A 22,396-nucleotide genomic window follows, 5' to 3' on the forward strand; every position below is an offset into this window, starting at 1 on the left:
GATGCCATGGCTGTGACGTGACACACCTTGTATAAAAGGTGGCAGTAAGAAGAACTCGGTAGCAGTAGTTGAATCATGCTGGAGCTGGATTTTTACTGCTGATCTGAGACAACCCTGGGTCGCAATAAAAACCTGCCTTTGCAGGCCCCGCGCAGAGGTTTCACGGTCTCCAAGTGGCTCAGGGGCCAGACTGTGGAAATCTTCTGCTTCAGTCCTCATTGTAATATCCCACACCCCCACCACCACCACACCCCGGCCCCTGTATTTGTGATTGCTTTTCTCTCATGAAGGCCAGGAAGAGCGACAATTTCTCGCCACTTGCCCTGAGGCAGTGCCGAGCAAGAGCTCCCTCCCGCGGGGTCCTGGCCTGCCCTCGGGAGGCTCCACCCCCGAGACAGGGGATGGGGTGTGAGCGAGGTCTCCCAGGGGATCGGTAAGAGTCGGTAACCTAAACCCACCGTCAGTCTGGTCAGAAACAGCAGTGCTGGCTGTAATTGCTGTTTCAGGAAGTGTCCTTTAAAAGTGGACAAAACGTTAATTACTCGGCTGCTGAATTACTCGACTGCTGGCGCGGGCTCATGGCCCCTGCCGGGCCGCGGCCGCTTGGGCCCTCCGCGCCGCCGTACGGAGGCCGCTCCCCCCGCCCCCTTGCTCCCCCCAATATGGCCGCCCCGGCAGAGCCCGCCTCAGCCTGCCGCTCGCCGGGGCCACCGCCGCCTGCCCGCCGCCGCCGGCGGTAGAGAGCCGCTGGGCCGGCAGGCGGCCGCCCTCGCGGGGAGGCGGAGGGAGCCGCGGGGGGCTCCATGAAGGGCTGCGGCAGCCCCAGGCCGGGCCTGCTCAGGCGGCTGACTCCTCCCTTGGGGAAGGAGGGTGCGCTGGGGCCGCCCCCGCCCGCCGGGGCCGCCGCCGTGTGACTGGGAGCGCGGAGCCCCGAGTGGCTGCGGGGCGCCGGGCCTGAGCCGGGCGTCGACACCCTGCCCCCGCGGGACGGGGCCTCCTGCGCTCGGCCCAGCCCGCCGCTCCGTCCCCGCCCGCCGAGGTCCCCGCCGGCAGCGATAATGTTTTCTCTCAAGCAGCCTAAACCCACCTTCAAGTCCTACCTTCTGCCGCTGCCTCAGGTAACAGCCTTTTATTTCCATTAGCCACTTGCTTGGCTGTTTCCCTCCCTGCCCTGGCCCCGTCCTTGGCCCTGACCGAGGTGCCGCCGCCGGGGCTCCCTTCCCGGCGCGGCGGCGGCCGGGCCGGCCCGGCCCGGAGCGGGGCCCGCGGGGCGCCCGGGGCTCTGCCCGGAGCTTCTCCCCCGCTCGCCTCGAGGTTACCGGCCTGGCGGGGGTGGTAAACCAGCACCTACGCGTCTCTGGAGGGGCTTCCGAAGAGCCCCTAGAAATCCTCCGTCGCACGGGGAAACAAAAGCTGTGCAGTCGGTTTGAAGTGCAGCCTGTTGGCCGCTTGGTCTTTGAAGTCGCACACAAACATAAAGTGAGCATATGCTGGTGACAAGCCCAAACTTTGGTCGAGGAGCAGAACTTTTATCAAAATAAAGTCTCGTGTTGATTTAAGACGGTCAACGTGAGATTATTTTGGAAAGTTATGAATAATGCTTCAGGTGTTGGGGCTCGCTTTCCTCTTTGTGCTGGGCGGGCGTTCTGCATTCGCACTGTGGAATACTTTGAGGAGAAAACAGCTGGTGCTTGTCTGTTATGCAAACAATTAAACTCTCACTGTAGCTATCGTTTCACATTTGAAACTTGGCTGATAGCATAAATAAGAAAATCAAGTATATATAGTAGAATACTATAGGTAGTGCGTATAGTATCAAGCATATGTAGTAGAACCACTAGGACTTTTTGTGTCATCTGGGTGTGCACTTGACAGAATGTGAGGCAGGACCACTTCTAGCAACACGTTTGACATGTTGACTCATTTTTGCTTTTTTGCAATTTCTTGGTAAAAGTGAAATGTCGATGCAATGTAGTTCTGGATATTCCTGGTCCTGGGAAATGGTGATATCACTGTCAGTGTAGGAACCATAAGCGTTGTTATTTCACTAGAGGTTGCAGTCTTTTTATAGAAGTATTTTTAAGGTTTGGAATTAAAATGCAGGTAGGCATGTATGTGTTCCAGGCCTTGGTTTTTTTTTTGGAAATTTTTCCTATGTTGGAAAGTCATGCATGTTAAAAGTTGGTAGAGAGATTTGTGCAAACTTGAGTGTCCATATCTGTGTAAAGCTTCTTGTAGGACTTGAGCCTTTATGGAATGTCAAGCCAAATTGTTTTTTGTTCGTTCTGTGACTTGTTATAGCCTAGGTTACACAGTTAGTTAAACGTTAGCACTTTAAATGTTATATTATTCTTCTGGTACAAAGCTAAATGTACACAAAAATGTTAGTATCTTTACAGAAAACTGTTGCTATGATTGGATCCTAGCTCTTTAAGATCAGCTTCTTAAGTTAAAAGAACTTCTTTCTCCTTTGCCTAAATAGATCAGACTTGTGTCTGACTGTAAAGTTCTGATTCTTAAGTACATTATCTTTTTTTTTTTTTTTTTTTCTTAAGGCTGAAGACCACATAACGTCAGAACCAAGGATTAAAAAACTGGAACCGGTACTTCTGCCAGGTAGGCATAAATCGGGAATTTGACATGTACGTCAACAAAGATATATTTAAGCCTTTTGTTTATTATAATAGAATTTGTAAAATGTAAATATTTTTCCCTATTTTACTGTGATTATTATTGATTTTGGTATATTTTAATCTTAGCATGCTCCTTGAGGGAATATAATTTCGTAGAAGGAAAATCTAATGATATTTGTGTTGGTAGAAAATTGTTCTAACCTGCCTGAAACACTAAATAAATACATAGGCAGTTTTGTGTAGAATAATGTCTTGGTTTTGTTGTGAGTGTTTGAAATGAAACCATTGTAAGTTTTGTAACATTTATGATGCCTTTTGGAAGACTACTAATAATTATATTTTTGTCAGATAGTCAGACCTTTACCTGTGTGCAGAACCCACTACTGTAGCATGTGTCTTCTGTTATTTTAAAGGAAAATATTCCTAGAATTTCCAGTAGGTAGGTATTATTGACTTCTGTATTGGAAAACTTCTAATGCCATCTTTATTCATTTACTCTTACTGAATATGCAGCTGTTGTGTAATTTTGGAATTTTTAAGTGTCTTTAAACCTATGCAGAATAACCTTTGTTGTTGTGTGTGGATAAGAAAAGCAATGTTTTTATTATTATTCATAATTACATATTTATAAAAATGTAGGATATTCATGACTTCTGTATTTTACATAAGAAATAATCTTTGGTAAATGACATTTTGATCAATGAGGATTTCTAAAAGCCTTTTTCAGATACCAAAGGAACAATCTACTATTCTCAAGATTACTTTCATTGCAAACTGTACATCGCAGTAATAAATTTGACGTGGTGTTTCTAAGGGTAATTTTGAGTTTAAAACAATGGTATACTGCATTTTTTTCTTAGCATTCAGATTATATGTTAACAAATATGAATTTACACGCACATACATACTAATGTAGGAAGCTACTGCTATCATGTTGTCTGAGTTGATAAAACATGTTAACTTTCAAAGTGATCGATAGAATAAACAAGTTACTCTTAAAAAATTCAGTCACTGCTTCATATGGGACTGTTGTTAATTAAGCAGTACTAATTGACAAGTGATATGGTCCAGTGAGGTACCTTAAGCTTAAGAGGCTGAAATATTGTGGAAGAGGTTCAACTGAAAGAATAAATAACAGCTGACTGACACTCTTCATGAAACAAAATCATACAGATTTTGCTTGAGGCATAAATACCTTAAAATACATTGCTAAGATTGCTCAGTATTTGAAATACAGTTATATTTCTGTGCTTGCAAAACTTCTGCTTACTACTTGGCATCTTATTGGTTATGGTGCAGTTGATATTCATCCAAGGTCTTTGACTCACAAGGAAGTGACTGCATGTTCTTCTCTGAGACATTCCACAGTGCAAGGCAGTACGAGATCGCTTTTCTCAAAATGTAACACATCTTGCCTTTACTGTGAGACATGTGCATGAGCAGTTATAGAAAACAACTTAATGTGCAGTAACTTTTTTTCAGTGTGGTTCATTCTGTATTTGCGAAACTCCAAAGTACACTTAAAATGGTGCTGTCTGGGTTTGTTTTTTCTCAACTGGCTTATATTTATCCCATGTTTGCATCATTTCCCTTGTCTGCACTATCTTTGAAATCAGCATTTGGTGGCTTTTGGGACATTTGTATTAAGTTGCCGCAGGTTATATAGAAACTGACTGAAAGAGTATGACTCACCACAGAATTAAAATTTCCACCTCCATATCATTCTAAAGTGTTATTTTGAATTATTTTGTAATAAAATTCACTGCTCTGTGCAGCCACAGAGTAGCTCTGACAAAATCTTTTCATTTTTTTTGAGCATCAGCCTGTGTGAGGGTAGGGGGAGTTTAGAAATGACTTTTTAAAAATTACTTAAATGAAACTCTTCCTGTTTAAAGTTAAGCACCGGCCTAAACACATTTTTTTGATTCTGTCATCAAATGGTACAGTAGAAAAGTGTATAAACAAGTACACATTGTACTGTTGGATAGACTGGCTTTTGGATTTGTCATAACCCAAGTTTCTGGCCAAATTCCAACTCATTTAATTATGTTATGGCTGACTTGTACTCTCTTGCAAGTACACTTTGAGTATGGTATTCTTAATATCCTATCCTTAATAGTTGTGTGAAATTGCTTTTGCTCTCAGGAACAGTTTATTATGAATGTTTATTATGCTTCTTTAATTGGTGGAGTTTTTAAGGAGTTCTTTTGGAATTAAATTATATTAGCACAAGCAGTTACTGGCTTTAGTAATCTTTGAAAACTGCAAATAGTTGCATTAAGCTTTTGATTCCTAAAACATAGTCGCTTTGAGGGAGTAGCTTACTAAAAATTGAAATTCCAAAGTAGCTAAATACCCTACTGTCTAACTTGTATTTCTGTGCAGTGGAGATTAGGAGAGGGAGTTCCAGACGTGGAAATAATATGAGTCAGGTTACAAAATGAGGAGATTTTTATTAAAAAAAAAAAATACATTGGAATCAACTTTTAACCTGTAGAGTTTGGTTTTTAAAGTTTCCTCTGTTGCCAGAGGAATAGAGATGCATGTCTTCAGCTTTTGGAACAAAAGCCTGGATTCTCATGGAACTGTGTGCCCTGAGGAGGGTGTTGTGTTAGGAAAAGCAATAAACATCATTTAAAGCAAGTAAAAACCTTGGTTGTAATAGGCAACACTGATACTGCAGTAGGGAAAAGCAAATAATTTAATAGAATTTGGTATAATTTCATTCCAAAACACATGATATAGGTTTAAGATGGAGTTATAAAAATGTTTTCTTTTTCTTTCTGCAGTTCTGTTCTCCTAGTGTAGTTTTCTGATCAAGAGTTTTGCAGAGTTAGTTGAAGAGTTGGCCTGTGTAACAGTTCCACTTTTTTTCCCCTTTGTTTGCATAGCTTGTTTAATAAGCACGTCAAAGAGGAAAAATAGAGATATAGCAGGTCGTCTACCAATCAGTCTGTTAAAGTGCCTTGCCTGGGTAGTAGGAAATTAGCTTGTGTACTTTAGGGGAGAATGAAGTTAAAGTTGTTAAACTTGAAGGTGTGTTTTGTTCTGGTAATCAGTTGTAGCCTATTTTCCACAACAATGTCTGTAGCATTTTTTGAGACATCAACTTAAGCATTCAGAAAAATTGTACAGCTGGAATGTAACTCAGTATGTGTTTTAATGATTTGAATGGCAAAGCAGTGTGCAGAGAAGTGCAATACATGGATGGATAATGAACCAGTCCAGTGTCTGTATTGTAAGCAGTGCTGCGCCGTGGTTTAGGCAAGATCAGGCAAAAAGGTCCTCACTTGCTCACACAGGATGTTCTGCAGGAGATTATGGAACATCTGATTAAGTGTGAGAAAAGGATTGTTCCTCCTGAATCTTAATGCCCACTTGTAGTAATTATTTTAGTGTTGCTCAGTATACTGATTTGCTAGTAGATTAAGTTAGCTGTTACCTGTAAGTTTTTACAAAACAGCTAGAAATGGTGTAGTTGTTTTTGTTTTTAAAAGTTTATCCAATAAAATTATAGAAGTAAACTGAATAAGAATAGTATTTTTTTATCTTTAAGACTTGCTCATGTTAAGGCAAGTTAAAGGAACATTGGTGGTGAGCTGCTGTTGCAAAGCAGGTATTCATAGTGTTCTGTGTCTGCACCGTGTTTCGTGGTCAGATCATAGAAGTCAACTTCAGTGCTATCATTGGTGTGCGGTCACACCCATGGTGGGTTTATAAACAGGTCATAAGTATGGCTGGACTGGGTCAGATGTCACCTCTTGCTGACGGTGGCCACCGGCAGGCATGTAGGAAGAAGAAAGAACAGGACAAGCAGCACTTCCAGCTGCTTGTTCTGCCCTTTCTGCTTCCTTCAATGTGTGGCATGGGGACTTTCCTCTTAGAGTAATGTAATGGGGAGAGGCAAGTGAGGAGTTAGAGCATCATAAAGACAGTGCTATCATATTTAATTCCTCTTGCTGGATTTTTTTACATGAATTTAACCAATTGCTTTCTGTAGCCATGTAAATTTCTATCACCCACAGCTTCATCTGGTAAGGAGTTCAGCAATTCAATTATATGCTGTTACAAACTACCTTTATTTGTTTGTTCTGAACTTACCACCATCTGGTTTATTTGGATAAATCCTAGTTCTTGTATGACACAGCAAACATCAAGCCGTATTCCCGCATTCCATGTGATTCATGATTTTCAGACTTGTGTCAGATGTCCGCTCTGTTTTGTCCCCTCTAGCTTAATTGTCTTAGTTGGTCCTAAGAAGGAAGCTTTCCATATCTTTAATCATCCTTTTCGTTTACCTCTGAACATTTTCCAGTTGTGGCTGTGTTCTCGTTGAGGTGGAATTACATATTGTGTTCGAGATTTTTGCCACTAGAGATATTTGGCTTTTATCTAATAATGCCAGTCTAATTGGTGTTACCACCTGCTTTTTGGTTTTGGTTTGCTTTTTTTGTATAAATGTGCCCTTCGATAGGCAACTGACTGTAGAAATTTAATTGTGGGAGGTTTTTACGACTGTATCATGGAAAGTTTTAATCTCTTAGAAGTGTCTGATTCTCTTGCAAGTTAGCTCCCAGGTCTTCCCCCCCCCCCCCCCCCCCCCCCCCCCCCCCCCCCCCCCCCCCGCTTTCTGCAAATCCTTAGTACATTAAGTCATGTGTTCCAGAGCAGCTGCAACACATCTTGTGATAGGAGAAGGAAAGTACACTTTTTGGTGAGGCATGCTTGTGCATTACTACCCTAGGTATGTTCACTGCTGACTGCTTTGACCCCCTGCACCTCTTTCTTGGCATTTTCATTTGGTTTGTGGTGTCCCAGAGCTGGAGAACAGAGGTCATGGTGTTGCAGTGTGAGTGCATGATGCCAGCACTGTGACCGGGGCGGGGGGGGGGGGGGGGGGGGGGGGGGGCGGTGGGTAAGGAATAGGGACCAAGTTAGTGAGGTTAATGCATAACCCCAGAGATTTGTCAGGTTTGCCTTTCTTGTGTATTAGGAATCATTTTGGTTCAACACCTCAAAGGGGAAACTGGGATTGTTTAATTGCTTTGTACAAGTAGTAATGCTGTTACTGTCAGTGCCTTTTTCCATGTATATTTCTGGAATGAGTTGTTGATATTCAAGTAGGTATTGCTTGATCTGTTGAGGGTGTTCATCTGTTGATGGTGAGTAGCAATAGCCCATCAATGCTGATAATAACTGAATAGAACTTGTATGAAGTCAGTTTCTTAGTGTTTCCAAAGCATATTCAGTTGTTGGTTCTCATTTCCAGTGTTGTGGCGTGCTAGCCAAGGCTCTCTTACTCATTGCGCAGCTGATTAAGACATATTGCAGGGTTAGGGGTTTTTCCCTGCATCAAGTTTCTTATTTGAAATGGAAATGTTACTGTAAAAGTTTGTTTGTTTGTTTTTAAAGTTAATGTATGATATTAGACAAGTAAGTGAAATAGCTTTGTAATTTCAACTCGTTTTCAGGAATCGTTGTCATACAAGAGCATGAAATTATTTTCAACATTTCAGAATGGCCAGATTAGAAAATAAGAATGGCAGTTTGGAAAGTAATACAGTCCCCTAAAGCTTCTCTGAAGTAGAAATTTTTTTTTTTGATTGGCACCAAGAAGATTACCAAAAGTTTTATTTAAATAAATTATGAGAGTTTCAAATTCTAGATCTGAAATCTGAAACAGTAGCTTTCTGCAAACTACTCTTTCATACTGCAAGAAGTTTAAAAATGAACTAAGCATTTGACTTATATTTAGAGTAAATGAGGCATCACTTACAGTAAGTATATAGTAAATACTCTTTTCTATTATAGCTTTTTTTGTTTGTTTGACTCAAAGTAAATTTTCAGGCATGCTTTGGGTTCAGTTAACTGCTTGTTTTGTTTTTGGTTTTGCTTTTTTTAAGGATTGGCATGATATAAGTACTACCAAGGCAGTCTGCATGTAGAATCTAAGTTCCAGATACAGTCTTACAAGTGGATTTTACTGGATGGATTGACTTTGTTCTGACTTCTTTGTTATGAATACATAGAGGGCATTTCTTAAAGTTTCTGACTAGTAATATATTTTAAGTATTTGTAAGTATCTACAAAAATACTTTCCTATTTGCAACAGATTAGCTGTAGGGCAATATTGAAATAATTCTTTAAAGGTAGAAGGATGAACATGCTTTAAAACTAAATATTTTCTGCATGTGCATTCTGCAAAACAGTTCCAAAGTGATTGGTTTCTGCCCACTCTGTCCTACATATGTTTAATGCCACAAGTCATTAAAGTCCAGAAAGGGGATAAAATATTAGTGTAGATTCTGAATTGTCAGTTGACCAAACTACTGTGGCTTTTGTCTCCTGGCAATTATATTTGCTTCCAATGAAGTAACTATTCAGCAAACTAATTTCTAAGGAACATGTATTTCTGTATTGATTTATTTATTAAGCCAAACCTGAGTAATTTAAGCTAGACCCAGTAATATATTACAAGTTCAGAATGGCATCTGTAACTTGTATTGGTGGCATAGTTATAAAATAACAGGCTGAAAACCACAGTCCTCTCAAATCGTTACTGATTATATTGTTTAGGCAAAGTCAGGCTTTGGGAATCTGTAGTTTATGTAGCCAGACTAAAAATATGCAAAACACAAAACACTCTCCCTCCTTACTGGCTTGTCTATTTTGGTCATGTTACAGAACTCTGACCAAATCACTGCTAAAACTTGTTTTGGGGGGGGGGGGGGGTTGGTGATAGGGTTATTTTAATTTGGCCTAAAAATACACGCTGATGCCAAGAGGAGCTGTTTATTATTCCATTTTTCTCATCACAGGTGTGTGTTCCTATTAGCTACTTGGTGCTGACACTTTTTTGTGCAACCAAAGAATAAGCCGGATCAGAGGGTTAATTCAGATGAAATCAAGACTGACAAAAAAGGAAGAAAAATACATTGTTAGAATTATTTTCAACTGGATCAATTCTCTGATGTGACTAAAAGTCTTTCACAAATGGCAGTGCCAGCACAAGGGTTGAGGTGGCAATGAATGTTGAATATAGGACTGCTTCCACTTTAGGGGTAATAAAGGTTGCTGGATTAAAGGAACTCTGTAAGCATGATCAGCTTTTTCATCTACTGTAATACTTCGTTTTGGATCTAGTTGTGAATGAGAGCCTTGCTCATGATGCATGTTCCCTTCTTGCCATGTGAACTCCTGTTAGTTGCCTGCCTTATGTTCTTGTGTCCTTCGCTGCATTTCTGGAAGCTTTTGTGGATCATCCCATCCTAGTTCAGAAAAGCAATTATCTTTTCAGATCCCTCCTGTGGTCAATTTCTTTTGCAGTGTTCACAAAGATTAGCCATTATCAGACAAATACTGATTTTGATCTTGTTATTGTGCATGGGAAAATAATAGTTGTTCTTTGAAGGCTTTTACCAAGAAGTCTTTACTTTTTTTGCTACTTTTTTCCTTACTGAGCACTTCTAAAATTTAGCTAAGCTCTTGTCATGCTTTTTCTCTTTTTCTGTTTGTTAGCACTCTAGAGAAATTGTATAATATTCATATATGATATAATAATTTTTCTAATTGGATTAGTAAAGTAAGCTCTTTTGGTACTGTCCATTTAAAAACACACCACTCTCCAACTAGTGGTTAGAGTTGTTTTTTGACAGAAATTCCAGGTTCTCCTATTAAAAATTAATGCAAATAGAATATATCCAAATTGTTTTTCATTCCCCAGTAACCACAGTTTTGAGCTGTCCTTTTGGAACAACATTTTTACTTTGTTTTTGTTTATTTTGCTTTCTGCAGATGTACAGAAAATTAAATGTAGTCTGTTTTTTAACTATTTGTGAAAGTATTGGAAAATAGTTGGGGGAAAAAAATTGGCTGATATCTACACTAGTGTGCAGCATTTTGTCTTCACGTACCTTAAATCCTTAAATACATGGTAAGAGCTCAGGAAAAATCAGAAAAGAGATAAAAGACAATTATTTCATGAGCTTACAAATACTTTTTTCTTAAGTTTGGAAGTGGCTGAGCACACTGAACAGAAGATTCATTTAGAAGTGGATTAGAGACATTTACATCTAAATGCTTGGCGCATACTAATAAACTCATACAATTTTAGTATTGTCTCTACAAGAGAACAGTTAAGAAAAGGCAGCTAAATGGGTGAAGATGTTCTAGATTTCAGTTACTTATTAATGAAGTTTTTACTGGAAATTCTTACTTGGAAATTTACGAAAGTTAATTATTTGCCAATCATTTTGGAGCAGTTTTAGACATAGATCTTTCTAAATACAAGTGAACTCATTAATGGACATTTTTAATGGTTAAATGGCTACTTGAATTAACTTTAGCTTTTCTATTGTGAACTTTTAAGACTATCTTTCACATAAACAAGCTTTTTTTCTGTTGTCTTAATTGGGTATAATCACTATCAGCATTATAAATGAGGAACAGGTGTTTAGTTTCCTAAGTGTATTCAGGTACTAGGTTTTTATGAATTTAGGTAGGAATTATATGACTGTGTAAAGTACTTAATACCCTCTATTGTCCTTATGTCTATTAGACCTTGAGTGTACACTAAACATTCAGATTTTGATTTAGAACTTCAATGCTCATTAAAGAAAGTTTATACTAATAAATATATTCTTATGCTTCTAGTACAGCATTGAAAATGTTCCCTTAGCAATATGTAGGGTACCTGCAAACTTTATGAGCCTGTAGGATTTGCATTATTCATTTATGGAGTCTGATTTCAGCCATTCGTTGCCTCTAGCAAGTATCAGGTTCTTAATGTGCTAGAAGTATTGTATGTTAGCATTTTAACATATGTATATATGCATGTGCGTGCTCTGTGTATGTATTGATGTGTGTGTATATATATACACAATACAGTATAAATATGTCACCTTGTAAACTGCTCAGCTACTTTATTTCATTGTGCAGCATTTTTGTATTGTCAATATTGCTAGATTTGTTGAATACGGTTCAGTCTGTTTCACCGTGTACATTAGTAAGGTTGTGGTCCTAGATGGTATTCAGTCATCCTTCTTCCCTGAAAACTAAGGTTTAAAGATATGCTGTTCTGCTAGATTCCTTCTGTATTCATAGGCAGCAAAACTGTGCTAGAAACTCTTTTGGATAGAAGGGTTTGGCAACTGAAAACCTGGAAATCACTTGAGGTCTCTTTCTTTGTTGGTATGTTTCTTGAATTTTAAGCTAAGATAATACAGAATCTTAAAATGGCAAACAATTAAATGCCCAAATAGCAAACAATTAAATGTGATCCTGTGGGGCATGGCACCAAAAGTGACAAAAATACTGTGCAGTAGTAGGCAAAATGGTGCAGAACATCCTTTATTTTAGGATGTTACTGGTTAGGGATTGTGTTTTCAAATTTTGCAGAAATAAATTGCCCTGAAGCCTAGACCGGACTCACTTAGTGTGACTGCAGGCTGGGGAGACAAAATTGGTGCTGTTGCACAACAGCTGTGATACCTATTGATCACTTGTTCTGCTGATCACTGAATTCAGCATTTTTAGTCATGCTTCTGTTGTTTCCAGTTCCCATGCACACATGCTCTGCTTTCTGAATTTTATTTGGATTGTAGTGGTTGATGCATTATGGTGGATTAGATATATTCCATGAATTCTCTTAATATCTAAAATACAAAGCAGTCAAATTGCATGTGCTTTTGGGAGATTTAGCAGAGTTGTTCTGAAGTTTAGCAGTTTCTGAGGCTGCATGTTAAGTGGAAGGTATATTAGCTAGATAGACCCTTCAGTCTCTTGTGTTCTTTTGTGATTCATGTATTCAATGTAGAAATATTTTTATTAAGCATGATTAGGCTTTTTGTGTAAGGGTGGCAACCTGTAACTTTTCTTCTGGTTTCCTGTCAGAGTTTAAACAAACTGCTCTTGTCTCCTGAGATCATTCTTTGACTGTTCGAGTCACATGGAAGTGTTGACTGCTGTTCCCTGTCTGGAACAGCTTGTGACTGTTTACTGGAAAAAAGCAGCAGCTACATTGTAAAAATGTGCAGTGTAATATCCCTGAATAGCTCTGTTGTTGACACTTGTATAGAAAAATCACCTACTCAACTACAAATACAAGAAGGGTTCATTGTGCAAGACCAATACATACTTACTTACATTGTTTATCTACTTTCCTAAATTTGAGTTAAGTTTGGAAGGTTTGCACCTTTTTATATTGCTCATTATAGACATCCAAATGAGGGATAAAAGCCGGATCAATATAAAATTCCAAACCTGCATTTAAAAAAAAAAGTTCCGTTTCTAGAGGCTTTTGAAAACTGCATCTATTAAATTTGCATTGCAAACTTTCTCATGCTTCATTGTAAATGTTTAAACCCTTCGGTTGAAATCGGTATGCAAGCACTCTCTGTCTTGCCATATTATAATACTCAGGTTCAAAACTGACAGTTCTGTGTTAGGGCTGTAAATTTGAGTACAAAGGAGAAGCTAGGCCAAAAAATCCAGAATGTATTTGTATTGGATGAAATGAGAATAAATGAAGTTGCACTAAAATAGGATTAGTATTAACATGTTGGTAGTGTAACCACACAATTATGAGGAATGGAGGAGGGAAGTAAAAAGGACTGGCTTTGGTAAAGAGAATGATGCAGCAGGCATGTTTTAAACTGTAGTAAATTCAAATTGAAGAAGTTTGCATGGATCTCATTTCTCTACTGGTTTGTAGCATCAAAGACATGAAGTACTGAAATAATTTGGTAATAATAATTTGTGCTTTTAGCAAGAGTGTCTCCTGTGTGATACTAAAACATTACTCTTGGTAACAGATAAGAGAATGTTGTATGGAAAAAAAAATAACCTACGGAAGCTGCACTTCATGGTGTATTTGGCTCTCTATATCTTTTTATTAGAAATGCAGTGATATACTGGAGGTACTGAGAGAGGGAAGAATAAAAACTATTTAGGTTTAGAACAACTGACTTTGGAGAGAGGAAGCTTCACAGGCAGAGTGTGACTGAGAACTTGACATTGAATAGTTGAAGATTAACACCAACTGTGAGAAGGAATTACTTTAATATACAGTTTGGGCTTTTACAGTTATTTAAGCAAATAGCTTATTAGAAAAAATGCTGGGCATTAAGAAGTTTCAGGCCAGACTCTTCTAAAAGTATTGAAACATTTTCATTACAGTGTTTAATAGAAGTAGGGCTTGTCATTTTCATGTACCCCATTATAAGACATTGTTTTCAATTGCTGTGGCCTTGGCTGAACTTTAACTATTTGTACTGAAGCTGTCAGGATCAGATTTTTTTTTTTCCCCAAATTCAAAAGCTTATTTAACCGCAGTTTAGTAATGTTTGAGAAAAGACTTTAAAGTTCCAGCATATCTGTCTATAGAGCATTTTCACAACTTGCCTCTTCTGGCATAGATTATGCACGTATATGATAACCACAGGTCAATGAAACTTGTCCCCTTACATCTTCAAACGGTCCCAGAATACTCAATGTAATTCTGCCAGCTCAAGGCTACAGAGTTAGTCTAAAAAAATTTTTGTAGCTGTTTGTCACAACTGAACTAAAACCAGGGACTCTGCTGCTGCTCTTAGTGACTTCAAGGATGATGCCTAATCATATTAGGGGCAAGAGAGCTAGTAGGGCAGCTTAGCTAAATAGCTTAGGATGAGGATCATGTGCAGAGACTGGGTCTCAAGACTAGCAAAAGATGTGTTTCCACTCAAGCATTTGGAATGCTAAAGACAGTTCTTTGAATGTATTGTTACTTGGGTGCAATGATAACTACCTGAGGAAAATATCTTCTCTAGATCAGGAGACAGATGGGAGATTTATTCAAAGCTATATCCATACTCATTGGGTGTACAGATAACTGATTACTGCCATTATAGTCACCCAAATAATTGACTGTTTTCTTGCAAAGCATGGGACACTCCAGGATGACATTTTGGGCAACTGGGACTAAATATGCTCAACCTATTATGAGCAAATTAGGCTTTAGCAATCTTCAGTCCTTAGTCTTTTTTTTTTAAACAAAAACCTACAGCTGGTATAAAATTACACTTTTCTTGAACACAGTTCCTCTCCCATACTATTTATGGTAGACAGCAGCAGAAGGAGGTGGTTGATCTGATGACAGAAGCAAAAGCCCTATACAGGAGTAAAATAAATGACCAAATTAATTTCGTGAAGTAAGAATGTAATTACTATTTAGCTTTCAGAAGCCTCTGTTGTGGAACTAAAAAGTAACGTTATGTGTAGTGATTTACTTTTTCTTTTTAAATGGTCTTCAGTCTCATTTGCTTGTATGCTTTTTTTATTTCATACCTTATCCCAAATGAATTAGCATAATTTTTTTCTTTCTTCATTTGGATCTTCTGTTTTGCAAAAGGAAATGGTTGGTCTCCATTAGATGGTCACAGTAGAAACTTTGAAATTATGAGGAGTGTTTAATGTGTTTGTATTCTGTTTTTTCTTTTATGAAGTCACCTGAAAATCTGTTTATAAATGCAAAGCTAGATGTGGACTGATTATTCTGAATTAATGAAGCTCATAAAACTCTCTAAAGTACTTAACAATAGCCAGCTAATTTCAGTTTTTAAAATAAATACTAGCTGAAGTACATGAATATATGCCTTTGTTTAAAAGACAGTGTTGTCCAAACCAATTAATTTTTAATAGTGAAGAATTGCAGGTTTTGATCTCTGGGTGTAAGGAAAGTGGTGTGTAATTTTTTTGCTTTTAACTACTGCACAATATTGTCTATTTTGGAAAAGTAGTTTTCTTTTTCCACCGGAGTGGTGTTAGTTAAACTCCAGGTTTACCCAGAAGAGATGTATAACTTGAAACAGGTAAAGAGTTAGAGGTTTCTTGGTACTACAGACTTAGAATTGTTGTACCTACAAGATTTATATATGCTTGTCTTTTCCCCTCCCCTTTTTCTGTTTTAGGTGAAATTGTGGTAAATGAAGTAAATTTTGTAAGAAAATGCATTGCAACAGATACAAGTCAATATGACCTGTGGGGCAAATTGGTTTGCACTAACTTCAAGATTTCCTTTATTACGGATGACCCAATGCCACTACAGGTTTGTTATTACTGACATCACTATATCATGACAACAAATGTGATAGGTAAAATTGATTTAATTAGAATGCAGTGAATCTGTCTCATATCTGATACAAATATGAGATGCTTTCTAAAACAAAGCAGGCTAAGTTATGAGGTTCCACTGTCCTGTTCTGAATATGTTGCTATTCCATCCCTTCATTGAGAATATCAGGACAGAGCAAGTATGGTATGGAAGTACAGCCAGCTCTATTTACCTCTGTTTATGGAGGCTTCATTGGGAGGTGGTTTTACAAAAGGCAAAGCAGGAATTACATAAAAACATCTTCCTCCTTGAAGATAATTGCAAATGTTCCTTTCACTAGACAAGCATCAGATCAGCAAAGCCTTTAATGCATCCAAGTTTTATTGGCATTACTGACGGAGGACAAAGTAACCACGAAATGAGTTTTCATTGTAGATGAAGCAACAAGAAAAGGAGAGAAAGAAGCCAAGCCTTTGTCAAAGCAGAACATGTGACATTCAAAACCTCAATGAGTTTTTGAACAGCACAGCATACAGTACTGTTTGGAAATCCAAGTTGTGAGCTGTATGTTATTTTCAGCAGAGTTTTCAGTTTCATTTTGGGCTTTTAAAAGAAACACTCCGTTAACTAGGTGTGTGCAAAGCTCTGAAAGTAGATAGGCACTTACTCAGTAACGGTTAGTAAGTTTGACCAAAGCTACTTCAAAAAATTAATTTTTGACATGAAGTAGTTGTCAAAACTTATTTCTGAAAGCTGAATTAATATATTTTTTCTTTCTATGGTTACAGTAATAGTTGGAGATTTTTTTAATATCATATATATGTATATATTTTACACTTCAAATTGTATTGAATTTCTACCAGCAATTTTTGAGGCTAGTAAATTCAGTGCAAGTAGTGGGGTTATTTTGCAAACTCCACTGGGGTTTCTAAACTGTTTGGTGTGCATTCACCAGCACGAGAGAGCTGTTTCCACAGCCTCTAATTGCCTGTGAATTGGCAAGGGTGGTACATGTCAGAAAAGTCTAGGCATGCCTGATTTTTATCATAGTTTCTTCAAAGCTGTGTTGTATATCTGGTTGTGAACTGCAGAACTGCAATTAATGACTATGAGTTCATGTGTTTCAGAAGTTCCATTATAAAAACCTCCTCCTTGGTGAACATGATGTCCCACTAACATGCATTGAGCAGATTGTCACAGGTATGTCAAAAATAGTTAAGTATGATGACGGGCTTTAAACTTACTCAGTTCAAAACTGTTAACTGCTTTTTAGGTTGTGCAGAATTGTTGACATCTAAGGTTTTATGTCATTAATCTTCCCTGATTTGAAGAATTTGGTTTATTTAAAATTAGGATAAAAGCCTTAAAAGCTGAATAAAACTTGAGGTGCCATGCAGGAGATGTATTTAGTTGGGTCTTTATATTGGTTTTAAATTTAACTACAACACTGAATCAACAGGTGTTCTAGGATAGACACCTGTTATAGCAGTACAAAATTTTGCTAGCAACTTTTTTATATTCAAGCATCTAAATATCTTCATTTAAATACACTAAATTGCAAAAAGCACATCACTTACACAATTTACACATAGCTGCGATATCCGACAACATAAATGCTCGCGTTTTCAATCTTATCTAATTCTTAGCAAGTAGTAGCTAGTGGTCCTCAAAAATCTACAAATGACAATAGACATCTTAATTTGAAAAAATAACTTCTCAAATACTTACTTTGAAGAATCAGTTTTTGATTTGGTGGATACTTTAGGCTAACCTGTTTGTTAAGAATGTTTTTCATCTTGTAATTAAAGAATTTCATATAAGTGATAATTTTTCAAATCTTGGTTATGGCATGGGCTGTTAAATACTTGGTTTTCTGACTGTAGGTAATTTAAATAATTAATTATAAGTTTTGAGTGCCCAATGTTATCCAATAATCCATTTCCACTCTGGAAGCTGGTTGTAATCACTGTGAAAAGATAATGTATATCTGAGGAAGAACATTATGAAGAAATGCCTTTTTTTTTTTTTTTTTTAAATGAAGAGGTGCTATTGACCTGTATGTGGTCTTGCACTGGCCCACATTTATTGCCCCTTTTCAAGAATACCAGGTAGAAGTGACAAAACAGTAGCAGTATTGCAAATCTGTTAATGACAGTTTTTGTATGGAGAGATGTTTATAAATGGGGTGTTGCAATCTTCTTATTTAACATCTCATACAAATGCTTATATAATCAATTCTGCTAAATAGGGGGGAAAAGCCAGCCAGCCTTGAATAATAGTTCTATTAATTATGGCCTCTCTCACATGACGTGTTGTTCCTAAATGGGAGAGGACTACAGATAGCTTTTATTTTGAAACTTGAGGGCTGACAGATCCTAGATTACTCTTTTGTGCATGTTTCCCCAAACTGTCAAATAGCATGAGCGTTTGCAGTTTCATTAGAAGAATGGTAGAAGTTCTTTAGGAACCCTTTCTGTTTAGCTTTTTCCATTGAGGTTTGAAGCTCTTTAGAGGGAGGAGGCAGTATTTCCTGCCACACACTTGAGGAGATTATTCTTCGTTCTTCTGTTATGCAGGTTTACCCTAAATTTAGTGAAGCATACGTGAAGTTTACTAATGGGAATTAAGGGGAGGTTTTCACCCATGCTGCAGAAGAGGTTGCTTGATGGCTGTTATACTGAAGGTGAATAGCTGGAGGTGTCCTAAAACACTTGTCTTGAGTTCCCTGAAGTACTTAAGTTTAACCCAGAAAATACCTGCAACCAGGCAGCTATGTCAATTAATCACTCAACAGTTACGTGCCTGTCCTGGTTTCAGCTGGGATAGAGTTAATTTTCTTCCTAGTAGCTGGTTTGGCGCTGTGTTTTGGATTTAGTATGGGAATAATGTGATAACACACTGATGTTTTAGTTGTTGCTAAGCAGTGCTTACACCAAGTCCAGCACTTTTCAGCTTCCCGTGCTCTGCCAGGTGCACAAGAAGGTGGGAGGGGGCACAGCCAGGACAGCTGACCCAAACTGACCAAAGGGCTATTCCATATCATATGACATCATGCTCAGTATATAAACTGGGGGGAGTTGGCCAGGGAGTAGTGATCGCTGCTCAGGGATGGGCTGGGCATTGGTCAGCAGGTGGTGAGCAATTGCACTGTGCATTGCTTGTTTTGTACATTCTTTTATCATCATTATTATTATTACTTTCTCTTCTTTTGTCCTATTAAACTGTCTTCATCTCAAACCACAGGTTTTACTTCACCATCCTCCCTCACCCCCACGCCCCTGCTGATTCTCTCCTGCATCCCACCAGGGGAGGCAGGGGAGGGTGAGTGAGTGGCTGTGTGGTGCATGGTGCTTCTTTGCCGACTGGGGTTAAACCATGACAGTGCCCCAGTTTTTCCAGTTACCACAAATAAAATCTCTGTGGCATCTGTGATCCTTACTTTTTGCAACTTAACTTTCTCTGTTTGAAAAGGAGATACATAGGCCAAGAGACACAGCCTGTCTATGCAGGTCTAGATGAGCTGGCAATTCACTATACTTACATTCTTGAGTTTTATGTAAGAAATAAGGAGTTAATCTTAGTCTTAACTCCAGCACATTTTTATACATCCAAGTAAAAAAAAAAATTTTTAAAAATCAGCATATATGCCAATTACTGTACATCAGAAGGCCATTGCAGCATACACAATTAACTGTCTGGGAGCAAAAATTGCTCTTGGGAATACTGCATGTTAATTCCTTGTTTGTGAAATTGTTGAAGGACAAAAATAATCTGGGCATACAGGAAACAGTAATTCAGCCACTTATTTGAAAGGAGATTGATCAACAGGAGGACCTATAGATTTCCTACCTCGATTGAACAGTTGAAATACACTACTAAATGAAAAACTGCTGGTAGCAGCATTACCGTATCTGTTTGAGCCAGTCTTGTGTTGTATACTTACAAAACACAGTCCAATAACTTTGTCTCTTCTTTACAGTGAATGACACCAAGAGGAAGCAGAAGGTCCTTGGTCCCAACCAAAAACTTAAATTCAATCCAACTGAATTAATAATTTATTGCAAAGACTTCCGTATTGTCAGATTTCGTTTTGACGAAGCGGGTCCCGAAAGTGCAAAAAAGGTATTCTATCTTATGAAATCTCACCTTGTGGTCATTACACATAGTAACAGCTGTGCTAATAAGAACATTTTGTTTTATGTTTTGATAGAGAAGTAGGGGGGAAGAATTGCAAATTAATCACATTCTGTTACAGGAGAATATCTAGATTTTTAGAGTCAAAATTATTAGGTAAAAAATTTAATGCAATATATTAACTCTTTGTTTTCATATAAGATAAACCTGCATTTCTTGCCATATCTGTTGTACTTTTAAAAATTACTGATTTATTAAACAAATCTTTTAAAAGGCTGGAATCTGAATCTTCATTGCAGCTGTACAACAGATGTTTACATTTTTATGGAAAATGTTTGAAACTTTGATACATTTTCTGAAAGTCATAAGCTTAATTTACCCATAGGTAAAGTGTACTATCTTTATATATACACTTATTTGCTTCACACAGCAAGTCTCCAGTGAGCTCTTGGAATGACCAGCTTGTCTAATCTACATAAAACTATGTGCTCTTTCTCAACATTTTCTTAGAAAAGACTTGCATAGTTCTTGACAAGAGGAATTAGTTCTGTCTGTACATTCCTAGAAATTTCATTCCTTCCCTAGTTTTAACACTTGTTGTCATAAGTCTCAACAAAATCTTACAATGTTATTTAACCTGGTAAGGTCCAGAGGAGTTTCTGCTGATCGGAGATGGTTAGTCCACATAACACCATGAGCTCACCAGCTTCCTTGTTCTGGATTGGTGCCATAGGTTACTTGAGTTACAGCTCCTCTTGACCTCCGTGGCACCACTTTGGGGCCAGGCGTGGCACAGTAATCGTTTCGTAAGGAGTGACCCAGTTTGCTCACAGAGCTTAAGAATTCCCTGTCTCAGTAGGATAAAGTTTGAGCTTAACCATGTAAGTCCTAAGAACCATCTGCCCAGACATAAGTCTGTTTGCAGTTATCAACTGAGTAACTGATGAACCACTTCATCACTTCTTCGCTTTTTACCCTCTCATAGAGATCCATGGGCAGAAGCTCAGTAATGAAGCAGACTGTTCTTTCCTTGCTACTTTTCTAGGTTCCTTGTGCCTGGTGCCTTTGCTGTTGTAAGCTTTCATGTTTGGCAGTCTTTCAGCAGTCAGTTCCCCTTTCACAGCTTCTCTGAAATCTCCCTGGAGCAGCCTGTCTACTACAATATCTTTATAGCAACTATTTCTAATTGGCTGTCACAGCTGAGAAGAGTGATTAGCCTGGAGGAGGGAGGAAGAGAGCATAAACACAGCATCTCATTAACACTTTTTGTGCTGCATTTACTTATGCAAGAGTAAAAAGTGAAACCTTTTTATGAAGGCACTTGCCTTCATAAAGGCACATTTGTAATTACATGGTCTAACGTGAATTCTTTTGATAGGAAGAACAGCTAGTTCTAGAGATCCAGAAGGATCTGAATCTGTGTGGTTATAAAGATAGTACTGGCGGTGACCAGAAGTGTAACAGTTGCCAGTTCAAATATCAGAATGTGCTTACTAGAGGAGTGGAGGGAAACTTGTGCAAATCGTAGTATCAGCTGTGTGGCTACTATTGCAGTTTTGATGCATCAAGTAGGTTACTGCAACTTTGTGTGGATATATTACAGAAGCTCACTTTTACTGAACGGAGATAAAGTTCTGTGAACTAAATCTAATGTTTCCAATAACATTATTCTGTTAGCATTAAAATATAAATGTCTAAAACCATGAGGTCCTTAGATCAGGTTTCTTCTATCAGGATTTTGCTTAAATTATTTTGGGATGCAGGCATACACAACTAGAATGGTCTTACACAGGATATTGAATGGAGTTATTTTGTTCTTTCTGGCATTTAAATGGCAGGCTAGCACCACACTCTTGAAAGATTTTATCTGGTTTCTGTTCCTGCCCTTCACGTAGTACATATTAGCAAGGTTGTCCTGATGTTTAAAAACAAAGGAAGGTGGTCAGGCTTCCTTATAGTTCTGAAGGGCCTCTTTAATATATATTTACATCCAGCTATTTGTGCATGAAAACAGTGGTAGCTGTCTGCTTGGAAATAATTGTGTGTGCATAACTTTTGTAGGGAGGACCAAAACTTAAAGTATAACTGAGTTCCAATGAGAGGGAATTCCTGCTCTTATCTTCAGCTGAGTGTGCTAGCATTGCCTTCTGACTGAGGGAATGTTGTAGTAGAGAACTGCCCATGGAGTCAGAGGTGCTGGATGGGAGGGGCCTGTAGAGATCACCTAGTCCACCTTTCTCTTCAGAGTTGCCAGGATTAGATCAGGTTAGCTGTGGATTTGTCCAGTTGTATCTTGAAAACCACCAAGGATGGAGAGCCTTCTCCCTCTGTGGGTACCCTGTTCCAGTGCTGCATGTTTTTCTTGATGTCCCAATCAGTCCCAAAAGCTTGAATGTCCCAAGATGAGTTTCTGGCTGCTGCCCATTGTATCACCTGGCAAGACGGAGTCTGTAACTACCTTCCTGCTAGTGGTTTCCTGCAGTCTCATTATTGCACAGCTAAATGAGCCCAGTTTCTTCAGAAGATGTACTTCAGGACC

General features: G+C 38.5%; 1 protein-coding gene across 1 annotated transcript in view; it reads left to right on the forward strand.

Moving 5' to 3' along the window:
- Positions 1 to 652: 652 nt before the first annotated feature.
- Positions 653 to 22,396, forward strand: part of MTMR10 (myotubularin related protein 10) — a 42,448-nt gene continuing 20,704 nt past the window's right edge. The window contains exons 1-5 of the mRNA XM_075505829.1: positions 653 to 1,118; positions 2,556 to 2,616; positions 15,581 to 15,717; positions 16,851 to 16,923; positions 19,703 to 19,845. Coding sequence (XP_075361944.1) covers positions 1,059 to 1,118; positions 2,556 to 2,616; positions 15,581 to 15,717; positions 16,851 to 16,923; positions 19,703 to 19,845 — 474 coding nt within the window. The 5' untranslated portion in view covers positions 653 to 1,058. The remainder of the gene's footprint in view (positions 1,119 to 2,555; positions 2,617 to 15,580; positions 15,718 to 16,850; positions 16,924 to 19,702; positions 19,846 to 22,396) is intronic.

Source organism: Mycteria americana, chromosome 6 (genome assembly GCF_035582795.1).
Source record: "Mycteria americana isolate JAX WOST 10 ecotype Jacksonville Zoo and Gardens chromosome 6, USCA_MyAme_1.0, whole genome shotgun sequence".
Classification (NCBI taxonomy): Eukaryota; Metazoa; Chordata; class Aves; order Ciconiiformes; family Ciconiidae; genus Mycteria; species Mycteria americana.